General features: G+C 38.8%; 1 protein-coding gene across 1 annotated transcript in view; it reads right to left on the minus strand.

Moving 5' to 3' along the window:
- The window catches only part of LOC137278551 (exostosin-like 3), a 59,421-nt gene that overhangs the window by 9,970 nt on the left and 32,975 nt on the right, over nt 1–16,476 (minus strand). Inside the window, exons 4-7 of the mRNA XM_067810985.1 lie at nt 10,912–11,066; nt 8,181–8,308; nt 7,014–7,158; nt 6,516–6,644 (exon numbers count right to left, since the gene is read on the minus strand). Coding sequence (XP_067667086.1) covers nt 6,516–6,644; nt 7,014–7,158; nt 8,181–8,308; nt 10,912–11,066 — 557 coding nt within the window. The remainder of the gene's footprint in view (nt 1–6,515; nt 6,645–7,013; nt 7,159–8,180; nt 8,309–10,911; nt 11,067–16,476) is intronic.

Here is a 16,476-nt window from a genome sequence, read left to right on the forward strand (position 1 = left end):
CGTGACTTTTGATATATGACTAAGAACAAAAATTGTTCACCAGCCAAAAGCAACTTCAGAACATGTATTTCAAGTGTTGTATCTGCTACGTATGACTTGCAAAAAAATTCAGAGAGAAGCCTGTTTACGTTTTTGTAGTCAACTTTTGAGCCGAAGTAGCATCCAATATGGCGGCCATCGAATCCACATTGTCGCATTTGACGATGTCGTTGCGTAGGAAGGTGCCTAGAGACAAAGTATGGCAAGTTTGAAAGCGGTAGCTGTTGTAGTTGTAGTGCAGCAGATTTTGGGAGCAAAGTAGTCAGAATTGGGCTGAAAAACAGCAGCAAAAACTTCAATCGCAAATAGCGGCCAAACGGTGCATTTTAGCGACTCGACCCGTCCAGGCGAAATTGTAGCCATTTTGATTGCGCATCTGCTCAAGAAGTTTGGTAGTCATTGCAGCAGTAGTTTTCGCGATATTTGCATTTCAAATTGAAAATTTCGAATTAATTTTGATTTATCTGCCCTTTGCTATTGGGCCCACAGCCTAGAGATTTTAATGGGGAATATCTACACCTCGGTGCGCATCTGCCTGATTTTTTTCAAGCGATTCTGTCCACTGGTGCTCTTTGTAGCGCTGGAACAAAATACGGCGGAAAAATAAATAATAATAATAATAAAAACATCAGTAATTACAATAGGTCTTTTGCCTTATGGCAAGAAGCCCTAATAAGAAAATCGTTATTTTTGAGTTTTTCGGGGTTTTGACACTTGCATTTGATAGTATGCCAAACAAACCTTTTTTTTGGTCAAGGTCACCAAGGTCACGTGTCAAGGTCATTTAACTGGTTAGACACAAGAAAAAGACCTTTTTTTCGCGAGCTAAGACGACATTGTTATGGCATTTAGACTGAAAAGAATTAGTGTTTCTGCTTTGCCCGGGCCCGCTGTATCATATGCGCTGGTTAGATTTGCTGACAAACCTGTCCGTTGTCTGTTCGTACGTCTGTCCGTCAAAATACTGTATATCCATTATCTCGGAAACTATTCAACGTACAGAGTTGAGATTTTGCACACCGCATTCCCTTGACTGTGCGTAACATTGCTGTAAAAATCAAGTCATTTGGATTTCAACTTTTGTTGCTATGGATACCCCGATATACGAAAAACTTCAATCCAAGATGGCGGCCAAACGGTCAGAGATATCGAATTTTGACCCCCGCCCAAAAATGTTCGCCTTCACATGACCAAGCCACATGCAAAATATGGAAGCGATTGGATCAATAGTAAGGGAGTTATATGCTGTTTTATGCCGTTTTAGACGCATATTAGATTTCTCCAATTTTCAAAGCCACATAGCCGCCAAACGATGCAACTTTTGATATACATGTAAGAACACGAAATGTTAAGCATTGCATGCTGATGCACTATGCCGATTTTCACGTCATTCTGTGTAGGACTGTAGTAGCTACAGCGTTTCAAATGTAGTGTCATAAGAATCTGAGGAAATCCAATATGGCGGCCAAACAATTCACATTTTGACATGCATCAAAGAACAAAAAATGTTCAACACATCAAGTTACAGGACACTGCAAGATTTTAGCTGCGTAGCCGTAATAGTCATGGTGCTGCGATTTTTTGAAAATACATCTGAGTGGAAAATAAACAACAAAAGTAAACATCTCCATATGCGTAACTAAGCAAGATATCGCAATATACTTCCACTTGGTACATATATCAGGTACCTGTTCTATATCTGCAAAATCACAATGTTCTGCAGTAAATATTTTCAGAGTTATGGATTGCGGAAAATGCGTACTTCACAAAATCTGCAAATTTCCTTTCAACAGCTTCAATCCAATATGGCGGCCGCATCACGTGACTTTTGATATATGACTAAGAACAAAAATTGTTCACCAGCCAAAAGCAACTTCAGAACATGTATTTCAAGTGTTGTATCTGCTACGTATGACTTGCAAAAAAATTCAGAGAGAAGCCTGTTTACGTTTTTGTAGTCAACTTTTGAGCCGAAGTAGCATCCAATATGGCGGCCATCGAATCCACATTGTCGCATTTGACGATGTCGTTGCGTAGGAAGGTGCCTAGAGACAAAGTATGGCAAGTTTGAAAGCGGTAGCTGTTGTAGTTGTAGTGCAGCAGATTTTGGGAGCAAAGTAGTCAGAATTGGGCTGAAAAACAGCAGCAAAAACTTCAATCGCAAATAGCGGCCAAACGGTGCATTTTAGCGACTCGACCCGTCCAGGCGAAATTGTAGCCATTTTGATTGCGCATCTGCTCAAGAAGTTTGGTAGTCATTGCAGCAGTAGTTTTCGCGATATTTGCATTTCAAATTGAAAATTTCGAATTAATTTTGATTTATCTGCCCTTTGCTATTGGGCCCACAGCCTAGAGATTTTAATGGGGAATATCTACACCTCGGTGCGCATCTGCCTGATTTTTTTCAAGCGATTCTGTCCACTGGTGCTCTTTGTAGCGCTGGAACAAAATACGGCGGAAAAATAAATAATAATAATAATAAAAACATCAGTAATTACAATAGGTCTTTTGCCTTATGGCAAGAAGCCCTAATAAGAAAATCGTTATTTTTGAGTTTTTCGGGGTTTTGACACTTGCATTTGATAGTATGCCAAACAAACCTTTTTTTTGGTCAAGGTCACCAAGGTCACGTGTCAAGGTCATTTAACTGGTTAGACACAAGAAAAAGACCTTTTTTTCGCGAGCTAAGACGACATTGTTATGGCATTTAGACTGAAAAGAATTAGTGTTTCTGCTTTGCCCGGGCCCGCTGTATCATATGCGCTGGTTAGATTTGCTGACAAACCTGTCCGTTGTCTGTTCGTACGTCTGTCCGTCAAAATACTGTATATCCATTATCTCGGAAACTATTCAACGTACAGAGTTGAGATTTTGCACACCGCATTCCCTTGACTGTGCGTAACATTGCTGTAAAAATCAAGTCATTTGGATTTCAACTTTTGTTGCTATGGATACCCCGATATACGAAAAACTTCAATCCAAGATGGCGGCCAAACGGTCAGAGATATCGAATTTTGACCCCCGCCCAAAAATGTTCGCCTTCACATGACCAAGCCACATGCAAAATATGGAAGCGATTGGATCAATAGTAAGGGAGTTATATGCTGTTTTATGCCGTTTTAGACGCATATTAGATTTCTCCAATTTTCAAAGCCACATAGCCGCCAAACGATGCAACTTTTGATATACATGTAAGAACACGAAATGTTAAGCATTGCATGCTGATGCACTATGCCGATTTTCACGTCATTCTGTGTAGGACTGTAGTAGCTACAGCGTTTCAAATGTAGTGTCATAAGAATCTGAGGAAATCCAATATGGCGGCCAAACAATTCACATTTTGACATGCATCAAAGAACAAAAAATGTTCAACACATCAAGTTACAGGACACTGCAAGATTTTAGCTGCGTAGCCGTAATAGTCATGGTGCTGCGATTTTTTGAAAATACATCTGAGTGGAAAATAAACAACAAAAGTAAACATCTCCATATGCGTAACTAAGCAAGATATCGCAATATACTTCCACTTGGTACATATATCAGGTACCTGTTCTATATCTGCAAAATCACAATGTTCTGCAGTAAATATTTTCAGAGTTATGGATTGCGGAAAATGCGTACTTCACAAAATCTGCAAATTTCCTTTCAACAGCTTCAATCCAATATGGCGGCCGCATCACGTGACTTTTGATATATGACTAAGAACAAAAATTGTTCACCAGCCAAAAGCAACTTCAGAACATGTATTTCAAGTGTTGTATCTGCTACGTATGACTTGCAAAAAAATTCAGAGAGAAGCCTGTTTACGTTTTTGTAGTCAACTTTTGAGCCGAAGTAGCATCCAATATGGCGGCCATCGAATCCACATTGTCGCATTTGACGATGTCGTTGCGTAGGAAGGTGCCTAGAGACAAAGTATGGCAAGTTTGAAAGCGGTAGCTGTTGTAGTTGTAGTGCAGCAGATTTTGGGAGCAAAGTAGTCAGAATTGGGCTGAAAAACAGCAGCAAAAACTTCAATCGCAAATAGCGGCCAAACGGTGCATTTTAGCGACTCGACCCGTCCAGGCGAAATTGTAGCCATTTTGATTGCGCATCTGCTCAAGAAGTTTGGTAGTCATTGCAGCAGTAGTTTTCGCGATATTTGCATTTCAAATTGAAAATTTCGAATTAATTTTGATTTATCTGCCCTTTGCTATTGGGCCCACAGCCTAGAGATTTTAATGGGGAATATCTACACCTCGGTGCGCATCTGCCTGATTTTTTTCAAGCGATTCTGTCCACTGGTGCTCTTTGTAGCGCTGGAACAAAATACGGCGGAAAAATAAATAATAATAATAATAAAAACATCAGTAATTACAATAGGTCTTTTGCCTTATGGCAAGAAGCCCTAATAAGAAAATCGTTATTTTTGAGTTTTTCGGGGTTTTGACACTTGCATTTGATAGTATGCCAAACAAACCTTTTTTTTGGTCAAGGTCACCAAGGTCACGTGTCAAGGTCATTTAACTGGTTAGACACAAGAAAAAGACCTTTTTTTCGCGAGCTAAGACGACATTGTTATGGCATTTAGACTGAAAAGAATTAGTGTTTCTGCTTTGCCCGGGCCCGCTGTATCATATGCGCTGGTTAGATTTGCTGACAAACCTGTCCGTTGTCTGTTCGTACGTCTGTCCGTCAAAATACTGTATATCCATTATCTCGGAAACTATTCAACGTACAGAGTTGAGATTTTGCACACCGCATTCCCTTGACTGTGCGTAACATTGCTGTAAAAATCAAGTCATTTGGATTTCAACTTTTGTTGCTATGGATACCCCGATATACGAAAAACTTCAATCCAAGATGGCGGCCAAACGGTCAGAGATATCGAATTTTGACCCCCGCCCAAAAATGTTCGCCTTCACATGACCAAGCCACATGCAAAATATGGAAGCGATTGGATCAATAGTAAGGGAGTTATATGCTGTTTTATGCCGTTTTAGACGCATATTAGATTTCTCCAATTTTCAAAGCCACATAGCCGCCAAACGATGCAACTTTTGATATACATGTAAGAACACGAAATGTTAAGCATTGCATGCTGATGCACTATGCCGATTTTCACGTCATTCTGTGTAGGACTGTAGTAGCTACAGCGTTTCAAATGTAGTGTCATAAGAATCTGAGGAAATCCAATATGGCGGCCAAACAATTCACATTTTGACATGCATCAAAGAACAAAAAATGTTCAACACATCAAGTTACAGGACACTGCAAGATTTTAGCTGCGTAGCCGTAATAGTCATGGTGCTGCGATTTTTTGAAAATACATCTGAGTGGAAAATAAACAACAAAAGTAAACATCTCCATATGCGTAACTAAGCAAGATATCGCAATATACTTCCACTTGGTACATATATCAGGTACCTGTTCTATATCTGCAAAATCACAATGTTCTGCAGTAAATATTTTCAGAGTTATGGATTGCGGAAAATGCGTACTTCACAAAATCTGCAAATTTCCTTTCAACAGCTTCAATCCAATATGGCGGCCGCATCACGTGACTTTTGATATATGACTAAGAACAAAAATTGTTCACCAGCCAAAAGCAACTTCAGAACATGTATTTCAAGTGTTGTATCTGCTACGTATGACTTGCAAAAAAATTCAGAGAGAAGCCTGTTTACGTTTTTGTAGTCAACTTTTGAGCCGAAGTAGCATCCAATATGGCGGCCATCGAATCCACATTGTCGCATTTGACGATGTCGTTGCGTAGGAAGGTGCCTAGAGACAAAGTATGGCAAGTTTGAAAGCGGTAGCTGTTGTAGTTGTAGTGCAGCAGATTTTGGGAGCAAAGTAGTCAGAATTGGGCTGAAAAACAGCAGCAAAAACTTCAATCGCAAATAGCGGCCAAACGGTGCATTTTAGCGACTCGACCCGTCCAGGCGAAATTGTAGCCATTTTGATTGCGCATCTGCTCAAGAAGTTTGGTAGTCATTGCAGCAGTAGTTTTCGCGATATTTGCATTTCAAATTGAAAATTTCGAATTAATTTTGATTTATCTGCCCTTTGCTATTGGGCCCACAGCCTAGAGATTTTAATGGGGAATATCTACACCTCGGTGCGCATCTGCCTGATTTTTTTCAAGCGATTCTGTCCACTGGTGCTCTTTGTAGCGCTGGAACAAAATACGGCGGAAAAATAAATAATAATAATAATAAAAACATCAGTAATTACAATAGGTCTTTTGCCTTATGGCAAGAAGCCCTAATAAGAAAATGTAAAATGCCTACACTTTCATATAATGCAAGACATAAATAAGAAAACATCTAGTAAAGTGAGGATTGGGATCAGACTATGACCAGGTTATCCTGGCAGGCAAGGATGGGAAAGATGGTTGGAGGAATGAGAAAAATGGAAGATTATCTCAACATGGAATGCAACTGAGTAGATATGTTTCTTACAATGACAGCTGCAATAACAGCAATAATTCCTACCTTTATTGGAGGTTTGCGTGTGATGTGGGACACAAGAAAGTTCATGGCGATATCTTCACAGTTGGTGTACTCATCCACCTTTTCTCGGATAGCAGCTGGCATCACATAACTGTATAGGTATGAGTAGTACTGGAACACAGACGAGGGACACATGCAACATCTAGAATCACTAACACATTAAAAGACTTTAGTCATCTCCCCTTCACAATGCACTCTAAGTTATGCTTGCAAAACATAACAATAATATCTGCAATTCTTTGGCTGAAAGCTGGGGGACGAGCCTTTGAAAATGTTGGGAAAGAGAACATCTTATTCCGGCACTACTGGAGTGAAAACCCAATTCAAATTTTGAACATTACTTACATGAAAACAACTACTTGCTTTTGTGTAAAAGGCATACTGCATGTAAAATGTGACAGGTGCTTCTTGTGTGTTTGTACCTTGTGTCAAAGACATACTGCATGTAAAATCTGACAGGTGCTTCTTGTGTGTTTGTACCTTGTGGAAGAAGGCGGCACCTGTGAGGACCATGGACAGCTCGCAGGAGTAGTTGGAATTGTACAGCCAGGACTGGTGCTTCAAGTCCCATGCATGGAACCGGCCTGGGAAGCCCACAATACGCTCTCGCTCCTCACGCCACACTCTATAAAAACATTGCAATGTCAAATTAACTTGTATACTTTCACACTTTGATAACATAGACGCAGTATCTGTTTTCTGATCACTTAGAACATTGTATTCTTCTTCCAAAACCTCAGGTTTTACACATATATCTTGACAATGTTTTTCTGATCCAACTCTGATTCTAATTGATAAATGAAGAAATGAAGGGTTACTTCACTTCCAGTATTAACCTATTTTGATGACTATTTTCAAATATTACTGAAGTCTTCACAGAAAGGAAACAGCATATCAAAACTTTAGTTTCATTCAACATTTGAGCATATTGGATATCTTGTCTCATTCATAAACCAAGAAAATACAGCAAGACAAGTATGTCGGTAATCATCAGTACAGGATTATACCCTGACATTCGGAACACAGTAACATAAAAAAACATCATCCTTGAAGTCTGATCTGTGCATTCAGATAAAAATACACAAGCAACAAGGATGAAATTAAAGATATTATCAAGTTGATCTTTTTCTCAGCTTCATCCACTGAGAAATGCCTGGTTCACATTTGGCCTAAGATGGGTCCACACCATCCAAAATTTATTATAGGCAGTTATAATTTCCGTGTAGTCGCCATGGAGCGGCAAGTGGTGGCCATACGATTATCTATGATTGTCAAACAGTGAAGTTTGACAAATTTGAAAAAATCATAAGCCTACAGCCTGTAGGTGGCATTGCATGGGCACTGCACTTTGATTGCGAGATAAACACATGATTTTTTAAAACTAATGCATCGTGGGATTGAGGGATATCTGCATGGCAATCAGACAACTACTGCATGATCGTAAGATCTCCAAGGTCTCTGTACAATTTCTGTTTCAAGAGTCAATGTGAATACAAAACTTTTAACACGCAGTCATCCGCAATATCAAAAACATCATAAAGAAAATGCTACTTTATCATACAGCGCAGGTGAATATATGATCCGGGTATTCCTGACCCTATTTTGAATGTAAACATTGTATCCTCATGTACACAGATGTCATCTAACCTGAATCCAAATATGATTTCATCATGTCGAAGGTGTGCATCATCGTCAATACTGAGAATGGCCTCTGTCTCTATGGCATCATAGGGCAAGAATCGGTTGTTCAAACTGTTCTTGTATGTCCTGACAATCTGAAAACATGTAAATCATCTCTATAGAAAATTCAAGAGACTAGAAACTCAAATGAAAATCATTGTTTCCTCTGATTTGAAAGTGACGATCTGAAGAAACATTCCATGACACTGAGGACTACATCAGCTTCAGTAGAAACACCCATGATCACAAGATCGCCTTTATACCATGTAAACAGTCAATACTGATAACCACACATCACACCATGTGGACACATTTGAACTGATAACACTTTAAAAAAGGCAAAACTATATTTAGGACAATAGAACGTAATACTTGCAATAATCTTGTTACTAATTATGGCAATATCTAATATCATTGGATGACACATCACCTGTTCTGCTACAATATGGAGGTGTAGTTTGGCTTCTAATATCGTATGTTTGGTTCACTGCTATTGGATACCATCAGACCAGAGGAAACAAAATGCTGCAATTCAGTATTGTCAGTGTCATACATCATCAAAAGGCAAGGTCCCTACTAGACATATACCATGTTTCATCACAAAATATTCAACAGTTTGGAAGTTCTGCTCTGGAAACAACCACAACCTTTGTTTTTATGTCCAACATGTCCTCAAATTATTTTTTTTAAAAGAACAAAAATTCCAAATGATGAAAAAGACAAACCAGTTGACCACTAGACAGATCTGTATGGCAAGTTTTCATTGTGCAGCTCTGGAAATAGACAGACAGTCATGGTGCTTGCCATATCTACCCTCATCTCTTTTCCAAAACAGGCAAATAGTAAACCGAACAAACATCCTTAGACATACACTGCAATCTTAGAACAAGCACATTTTACCTTACAAATATCTTTTCATTTTGACATGTACTGATGTATTCCTATAAGTATACAATGATAGTCAGCCTTCAGATATATAGGGCACATGATTACGGGTTCCCAAGTACATATTTCCTGATGATTTGCACACTTGATAAACAGAGAACCACTCCAGCACATGCATCAGAGAAGATTCAACTAATCATCAGTGGATTTGCTGAGATTATTCAACACAAGCTATGTGCACTTCTTCTCTGAAACAAAAGCAAAACTCCAAACCTTTTCAGTACTACATGCTTAACTAACACCATCCTTAGCCGAAATGGTAAGTTTGACAGATCACCAAAGGTAGAATATTTGAACCAGTGGGTTGATAATGTTGGCGGTATATTTGACATACCATTAATCTACCATGAAACATCAACTATAATACACAATATTAATCAGATCCAAATCAACTTATTTCGAGTCAAGCTAAATGAGAGATTAACTACATGTAGTAATGAGAAAGAACTGGTTCAACTGAGTAATATGTCCTGCATAGAAAGTGTACACACAGCCTTAGTGACCCAAGTGAACTTGGTTCCACGTAACCTGACCTGTACAAGTATCTACAACAAACTGTCAGGAAACCATTACTCGGAGTGAAACAATTAAGTGCAATCGTACTGTGAAATCATTAAAATGTCAGGATAAACTTGTGTGGGGCATGTTTACAATTTACTTATGATATCCATGAAACATAATGATGTTTTCAAATGTTGATCCTCATAATGCACAAGTTCATAATCCTAAAGAGCCAATCCTTCAGTTGGGGGTCATCTCAAAGTTCAAAATACCATTTTCAGCAAAATTATCTTGGAATGAAATTCCTAACAAAAATGTACTGATATTATATGATGAAAGACGTTTCTTTCTTCAATGAAGTCTTTAGATAAGACTCGTGACAAGTACATGAATAATCTTAAATCATGATATTTTAAAAAAGAAAACATACAAAGTTTGGGGAATCGGTCCCTGCATCCAGGGCACAGAAACCTGTTTAGATCCTTCAAATGACCTGCCAGATATTTTTGCACTTATTTCCTTTCAGTTTAAGGCAGGAAATGATTTCCTGCTGCACAGAGTTACTGTTGGATATTCAAACACAGGAAACTATATACATCAAATAAAAACCATTGTACTTAATTCTAGAAGATATACCAGCACATTTGTCTTCATGCACTGAAACAACTTTGGAAGAATGACCATCTCACCACTGTTTCTAGGTGTAGTGGGGTGGGGGTAGCGTGATTTGGTTGGCATGGACATTTCTTTTAACATGGTAGGGTGTGTTGGTGGGTCCATGGGATTGTGGTTTGATGGGTTGGTGGGTGCATGGACTGGTGGGTGCATGGACTGGTGGGTTCATGGGTTGGTGGGTTGGGTTGGTGGTACATGTGGCTTGTGGTTGGGTTGGTGGTACATGGGGCGGGTGGTTGGGTTGGTGGTACATTGGGCTTGTGGTTGGGTTTGTATGTGCATGGGTTGGTGGTTGAGTTGGTAGGTTGGTGGTACATGGGGCTGGTGGTCAACTTTTTCATAGTTGACTTATACAAGTTACCCCTTTAACATCTTATTTTTATTTCCACATTTGAATAGTTCACAGAATGTATAATGAAAATCAAGGCAGCCCTGGATATAAGGCAAATGCAGGCTCGTAACCATTACAGAACCTTCCAGCACAGTATCCATGGTGACCAAAGATACAGTTTGCTAGATGTGGGATTCAAACCAAAGTAAATCATGGCAAAGTACAAAAGACATAGGGAAAACCTACCTCAAGTGGCACACTGATGTCAGGCCAACGCAGTTCTGGAGATGGAGGGATGGGGTTGTTCCACACCACTATCACTTTGTTGAGGAAAGGAAGGCCCTTCAGTCTTTGAAGTGCTTTGATGAGGACAGTCTCCCTCTCGTATGTCAACATCACAACTGAAGGAACACAATGTCAGACATATCTCACAAGAATATAACCAATGGACATCAGAAAGCAAAAGGAGTAAGGGTACCATGGCAACGAGCAAGGGTACCATGGCAAGAACAAGGTACCATGACAACAACAGTAAGGGTACCATGGCAACAAGAGTAAGGATACTGGAGTGCCAAACTGATATTGCTTTATAAATTCTGACAATTTTCAAGAGTCTCGATTCTGCAATGGATAAAATTATGAAAGAGAGACAATTTTCTGCAACTGATGTGAATCATCATCTGATCAGCAATGGTCCCAGAGAATACCATTATCATCAATATGCTCGATATTTATTCAACATGTGTTGAAAGGATTGTTAAGGCATGGAAGCTTACTGTGCAATGAAGCTTTTATAAACTGAGTGTTTGGTAAACATCTCTGACGGGACTAAATTCAAATGCAAACTTGTTTGAACATGCTGAATGAGCTAAAACAGATGCCTGTCTGAGGAGATTGTCACAAGAATGAGTTTCACACTTACAGATGTTTCCATATATGTTACCCTATACAGAAATACTCCAAATGTTGCAGATGAATGTGTTAGAGACTGGAACGCACAACCACACACTGGTCTCAGTAGCGATCAGGACTTACAAAGCAGGAATGAGCAAAACACTAAAGTTGAACGCTTGTATTTTTAAATTTTAGGAAATGTGCAGCATATTAAAATACAAAACACTTAAGTTCAGTTTAAGCCACCTTGCGATAAAATTACCTCAAACACTTCTTTAAAATCTGACATTTGAAATTTATTTCATATGTGTATATATTTTGATGTTGACTCTCTGTAGCTGTGGTCATAAATTACCCCAGCAATAAGACTGAGTTCCAGATGTAGCAAGCTGTTGACAAACCCAGCCCAGCTGGAGAACACACGGATATGCCCATAAACCAGCTCCATACCAAGGAGTGCAAAATATCTGGGGAATGAAAACAGGCGCTAGTCCACATGCTATGTACATAGTGTCAGATGAAGGTTGCCCCACCAGGGGGCGCACTCCCAGGAATCACATCACACAAAAAATGTATTTGTTCATATATTTTTTCTTCACTTCTTCCTGATAACACTTGATCAAATATCAGTATGTAATTTAAATGGGCAATTTCATGAGGTATTGGCTTGGATTGTTCTCAAGGTACCATGAACCAACATCAAGCAAGGGAACAAAAGAAAGTACCAGTCTGTTGTTTATAAAATGTTTTACTACCACAATGTATTCTGCAGAACAAAACACTTCCTCCAAAACTAACAAAAGATCCTTGAGCTGATGAGGAACAGAGATGGCTACACTTGTTTTGGTTTCATAATACTGATATATTCCACAGTGATGTAGCTTGACATGTACTAGAGTATGAAACTCCCAAATATTTCAGCCAGACCACATGGCTGGTATATGTCAAACATGCCAGCAGTGACCAAAACTTATTAGCCTGCAAATAATTTAGGTTTGACAAGCAATGTAGTTTACCATCCAGTTGGAATCCATCATTTATTTTTATTAATGAATTAATAATGATTTATTTTCCTGAAACATGATAATATCTTAATATACATGTTTAAATTTTAGCCTGACCTTTCGTCTGTCATATAGACCCTGAAGCAAATATACTCCAGAAATATCCCACTCAAGTCTAGAAAATATGTCAAGTCTTAGGGCTCCGTTTCATTATATTTCATTATTTTTTCTTGTGACTATGAGATTTTATTCTGTAACATTTGTTCATTTCAGAGATTAGTTGTAAGTCTACCCGACCGTCTAAGCAGGATCATGTTTTGTACTCCATCAGCAGGCCAGTAATGGTGGTCAGCAAATATTCCAGAGTTCCCCACATACTGCCCCACCTGACACAAGGTGGTGTCATATGACATTAACATCACACCTGTGCCTAGACAATACAATAGGAACAAAACTTGCATGAAAACATAGCTTGTAGTCTCTGATCAAACTGTTGTCTAACAGACAGCGACAGCACCTGCAACTTTCTGACAGGTAGGGCCACCTGTTGTAAACAGGACAGAGGTATGTATAGTGGAAGAGCTCAGGCTTATTGGATTGCTAGACTTTCACATGCTTTCTGTGATTTTCACATGGTTAGGGAAAACTGCCAGTCAGCTGCCTGCTAGTAAAATGTTCATTTCCAACTGTAAACCCTGGTAAAAACATATTACTGACAAGTAAGATCAGATACTAGTCAGCTTGGAAATATTGAAATAGCTGTTAATCAGATAATTACTTTGTGTCTACCCACTGAACAATTTCTTCCTTCAGCCTTACCCAGATCACATATTTGTGGGACCTGAGAATTATCACCATCATACACTTAATTAAGAAAACTGCTCCTGGAAGGAAGCAGCAACCCAGACGATGGCAGGAAAAAGGCAAATTTGTCAAAGAAAAACTTTTTGCAGGACTTTTTTCCAAGACAAATTTAAAACTTTTTTCCAGTACTTTTTTTCTGGTGACAAGTTAGTATACCACACATTACACAATGCATGATACCTGAAGCATATCTGGTAATGGCTACTGTCTAACAAGGGTGTTCTGGAGGGCTTGCTCGGCTCATTATTCTAGCTGCATCATCGACAGATGCCATAGATCACTAGTTGTTACCATCAGCCCATGACAGGGATCCCCGGGACATCCATCCCTGATAATCACCACTAAGAGAAGGAGCTACCTACTGCTATTCACCATCAGCTGTGTAGTCAATGGCTTGTAATAATGGAAGTCTAAAAACTCCTTGTTTAGACAAAACACAGATGTCTTTGATCATTTATCTCATGCTGAGAACTCCAAATATTTAGTCTTGGAAGAACCCTGCCAGTAATCTCATAAAACTGCCTGAAATAACAACACACTGTCAGAATGAACTGTTGAGACCGTAGAACAAGGTTCTGCAAAACACCATGTTAGGCCATGAAAAACATATTCTTGTTTCTCATAACATTTGTAAAGCAGCCTAGGTAGGAAGAGAGAACAGTTTTTATGTAATGTTACTACTCTAGAGGCATACAAACTAAAAATGCAATTTCATGCTATTTGCCGTGTAGCTCAATGTTAGAATTGCACTGCTTCATTCCTCATTTAATATAACACACCATGAGTCCCATGCATTCATGAATTTGGAGAACTAAAACATCAACAAAACAATGTATATGGAACATGCATCTTTTGATAAATCAACAAAATGTTAATGTATTTTTCTTCCTTCATCAATACATAAAGGAAATTCTCACACCTAGAACCTCTACTTCACCTTAAATATCTACAAATGATAGCTTTACAAAAGAATACATCTGCAATATCCTACAGAAAATGTCAGTCTATCAAATGGCAGAAAAACAATACAAGTGTAGGGCATCTAAGCCATGTAACATTTAAGTTGACACCCTTCATGAGGGAGCTGACCTGACATTGTCAGCCCGAAGGCCAATTAGTTTGTGCAGTAATGCTGACCTTCATCCTGGAACCTGTCATATGAACCCCTGGAAACAATTTGGGGACCAGCAATAATCAGTCTGACCTGAAAACTATTTGATATCCTGTAACTGTTGTATCACACAAGTATTTATTACTGTGAATAGCAATCTGACTATTGTAAACTGTATCACAATAATGAACAGTTTTTAAAGTGAGCAGAAGGAGCAGAAAGATACTGGCTTATTCCTGAGATTCAAGCACTACAGAAGCATGTGCCAAGCACTATGTTAACAACCTAAGCAACACAGGAGCATACCCAGAGCACTACAGGATCATGCCTCATTAACTACAGCATACCTTAAGGCCCCAAAGCCCCAAACTTCTAACAATGTTGACAACGTTCATAACCACGCATGAATGTCAAGTGGTCCTTGTCATAATCCAAATTTTTAATTAAACATTCATGGCATCTCCATCTTCCACAAAGCACTAAGGAGATGATCATAAGCCACTAAATTGACCTTAGTGTTATGTTAAAGGTTAACCCTAGTAAAGGTTGCTTCATGAAAGGAACCCCTGTACTTTAGAAGAAAATCTCCAAGATCTTAGGATCCCCCTTGAGTTTGTAATGAAAACTAGTTTTTCATTGAATCTCTCTCTCTAGTAATTACTGATGCAAATCTTCTGGAAGCTGAGGCAATGGTTTACACAAACTGATAAAGTTTTACTCATCTATCATCATATATAAAAAAACACATCTTCCAACCTTCCTTCATTAAATTTCAGGAATACTTATCAAGAGATATTCCCTACTGCCAATAGTCTTATCTATAAAGCCTATCTACATCCTGAGTGATCACAACCCTCTATCAGAAGTAGAAGCTGCTGAATATTACATACATTCTTTCAGCTGATACCACCAGGCCTGTCTGGCCTGTCTTCCACTGTATGAAACATTTAAGTACTATATGGCAACTCCTTGCACAGAGGAGTGCATGCTCCGCCAGATGGTGAAGTGTACTAACACTGCACACCATCCGCCTCCTATGACTGATGCCAGGACCGTGATGATGACAGTGGACAAGGTTCAAACAGCTGGTGGACAGTTTTCTACACCCTTCTTCATTTCAGATCTTTCAGGAAAGAACTTCATAATATTATTTTCACATGGCATACAGTGAACAGAAAAATTAAAAGCTCTTTAAAATCACTCCTTCCTGAGTCATATGCTTAACTTTCTCAAAACTGCTGTTTTCGTACTTGAAACTACAATTTGCAACTATTTGGAGCATTTTATGACAATATATTAAGTGAATGGATCTCCTACATGTTGTTTGCCTGTTTGTTTTGTTGGTTCACATAGGTCCTAAGAGATAAACACTAGTAGGAAGTGTTTAACTCACTGAACTTTTGAATGCAAGACAGGCCAAGAAGAAATATTAAAAAGTATTTAAGGTATCACATAAACACAATGATCACAAACCAGCCTGGGAGCCTTAACTTCAACATGAAACCATCCTAAGGGATTCTACATTTTAAGATAATACCAGCATCCATATATTATAACTTCCACACACACCATCAAGGCTACATGCTAGAGACTTGTAGCTGTGTCATGCTGCATGTCTGGTAAAGTAATACCTCAACATGACTACTGATATGATTGACTGAGTAAGGAGGGTTGCTTGGAGTTACATAATACTTCATGTCATTCAAAAATGTGATTGAGTATTAGTTCAGTTAAAATCGGTTTTCACTGGTATATAACTACTGTTCTCAATTATCCAACAAACTATGTCTTTAAATGTTTAGATAAATACCCATTTTCCATCATAGTTTGTTCTGAGTCACCTGAAAATAGGAGTGTATTCAAGTGACACTGTTTTTTTATGATTGAAAAAATAAGCGCTATCACTAGTACTCAACTTGCTACGCTGGAAGTAAACAC

The sequence above is a fragment of the Haliotis asinina genome, chromosome 3 (genome assembly GCF_037392515.1).
Source record: "Haliotis asinina isolate JCU_RB_2024 chromosome 3, JCU_Hal_asi_v2, whole genome shotgun sequence".
Classification (NCBI taxonomy): domain Eukaryota; kingdom Metazoa; phylum Mollusca; class Gastropoda; order Lepetellida; family Haliotidae; genus Haliotis; species Haliotis asinina.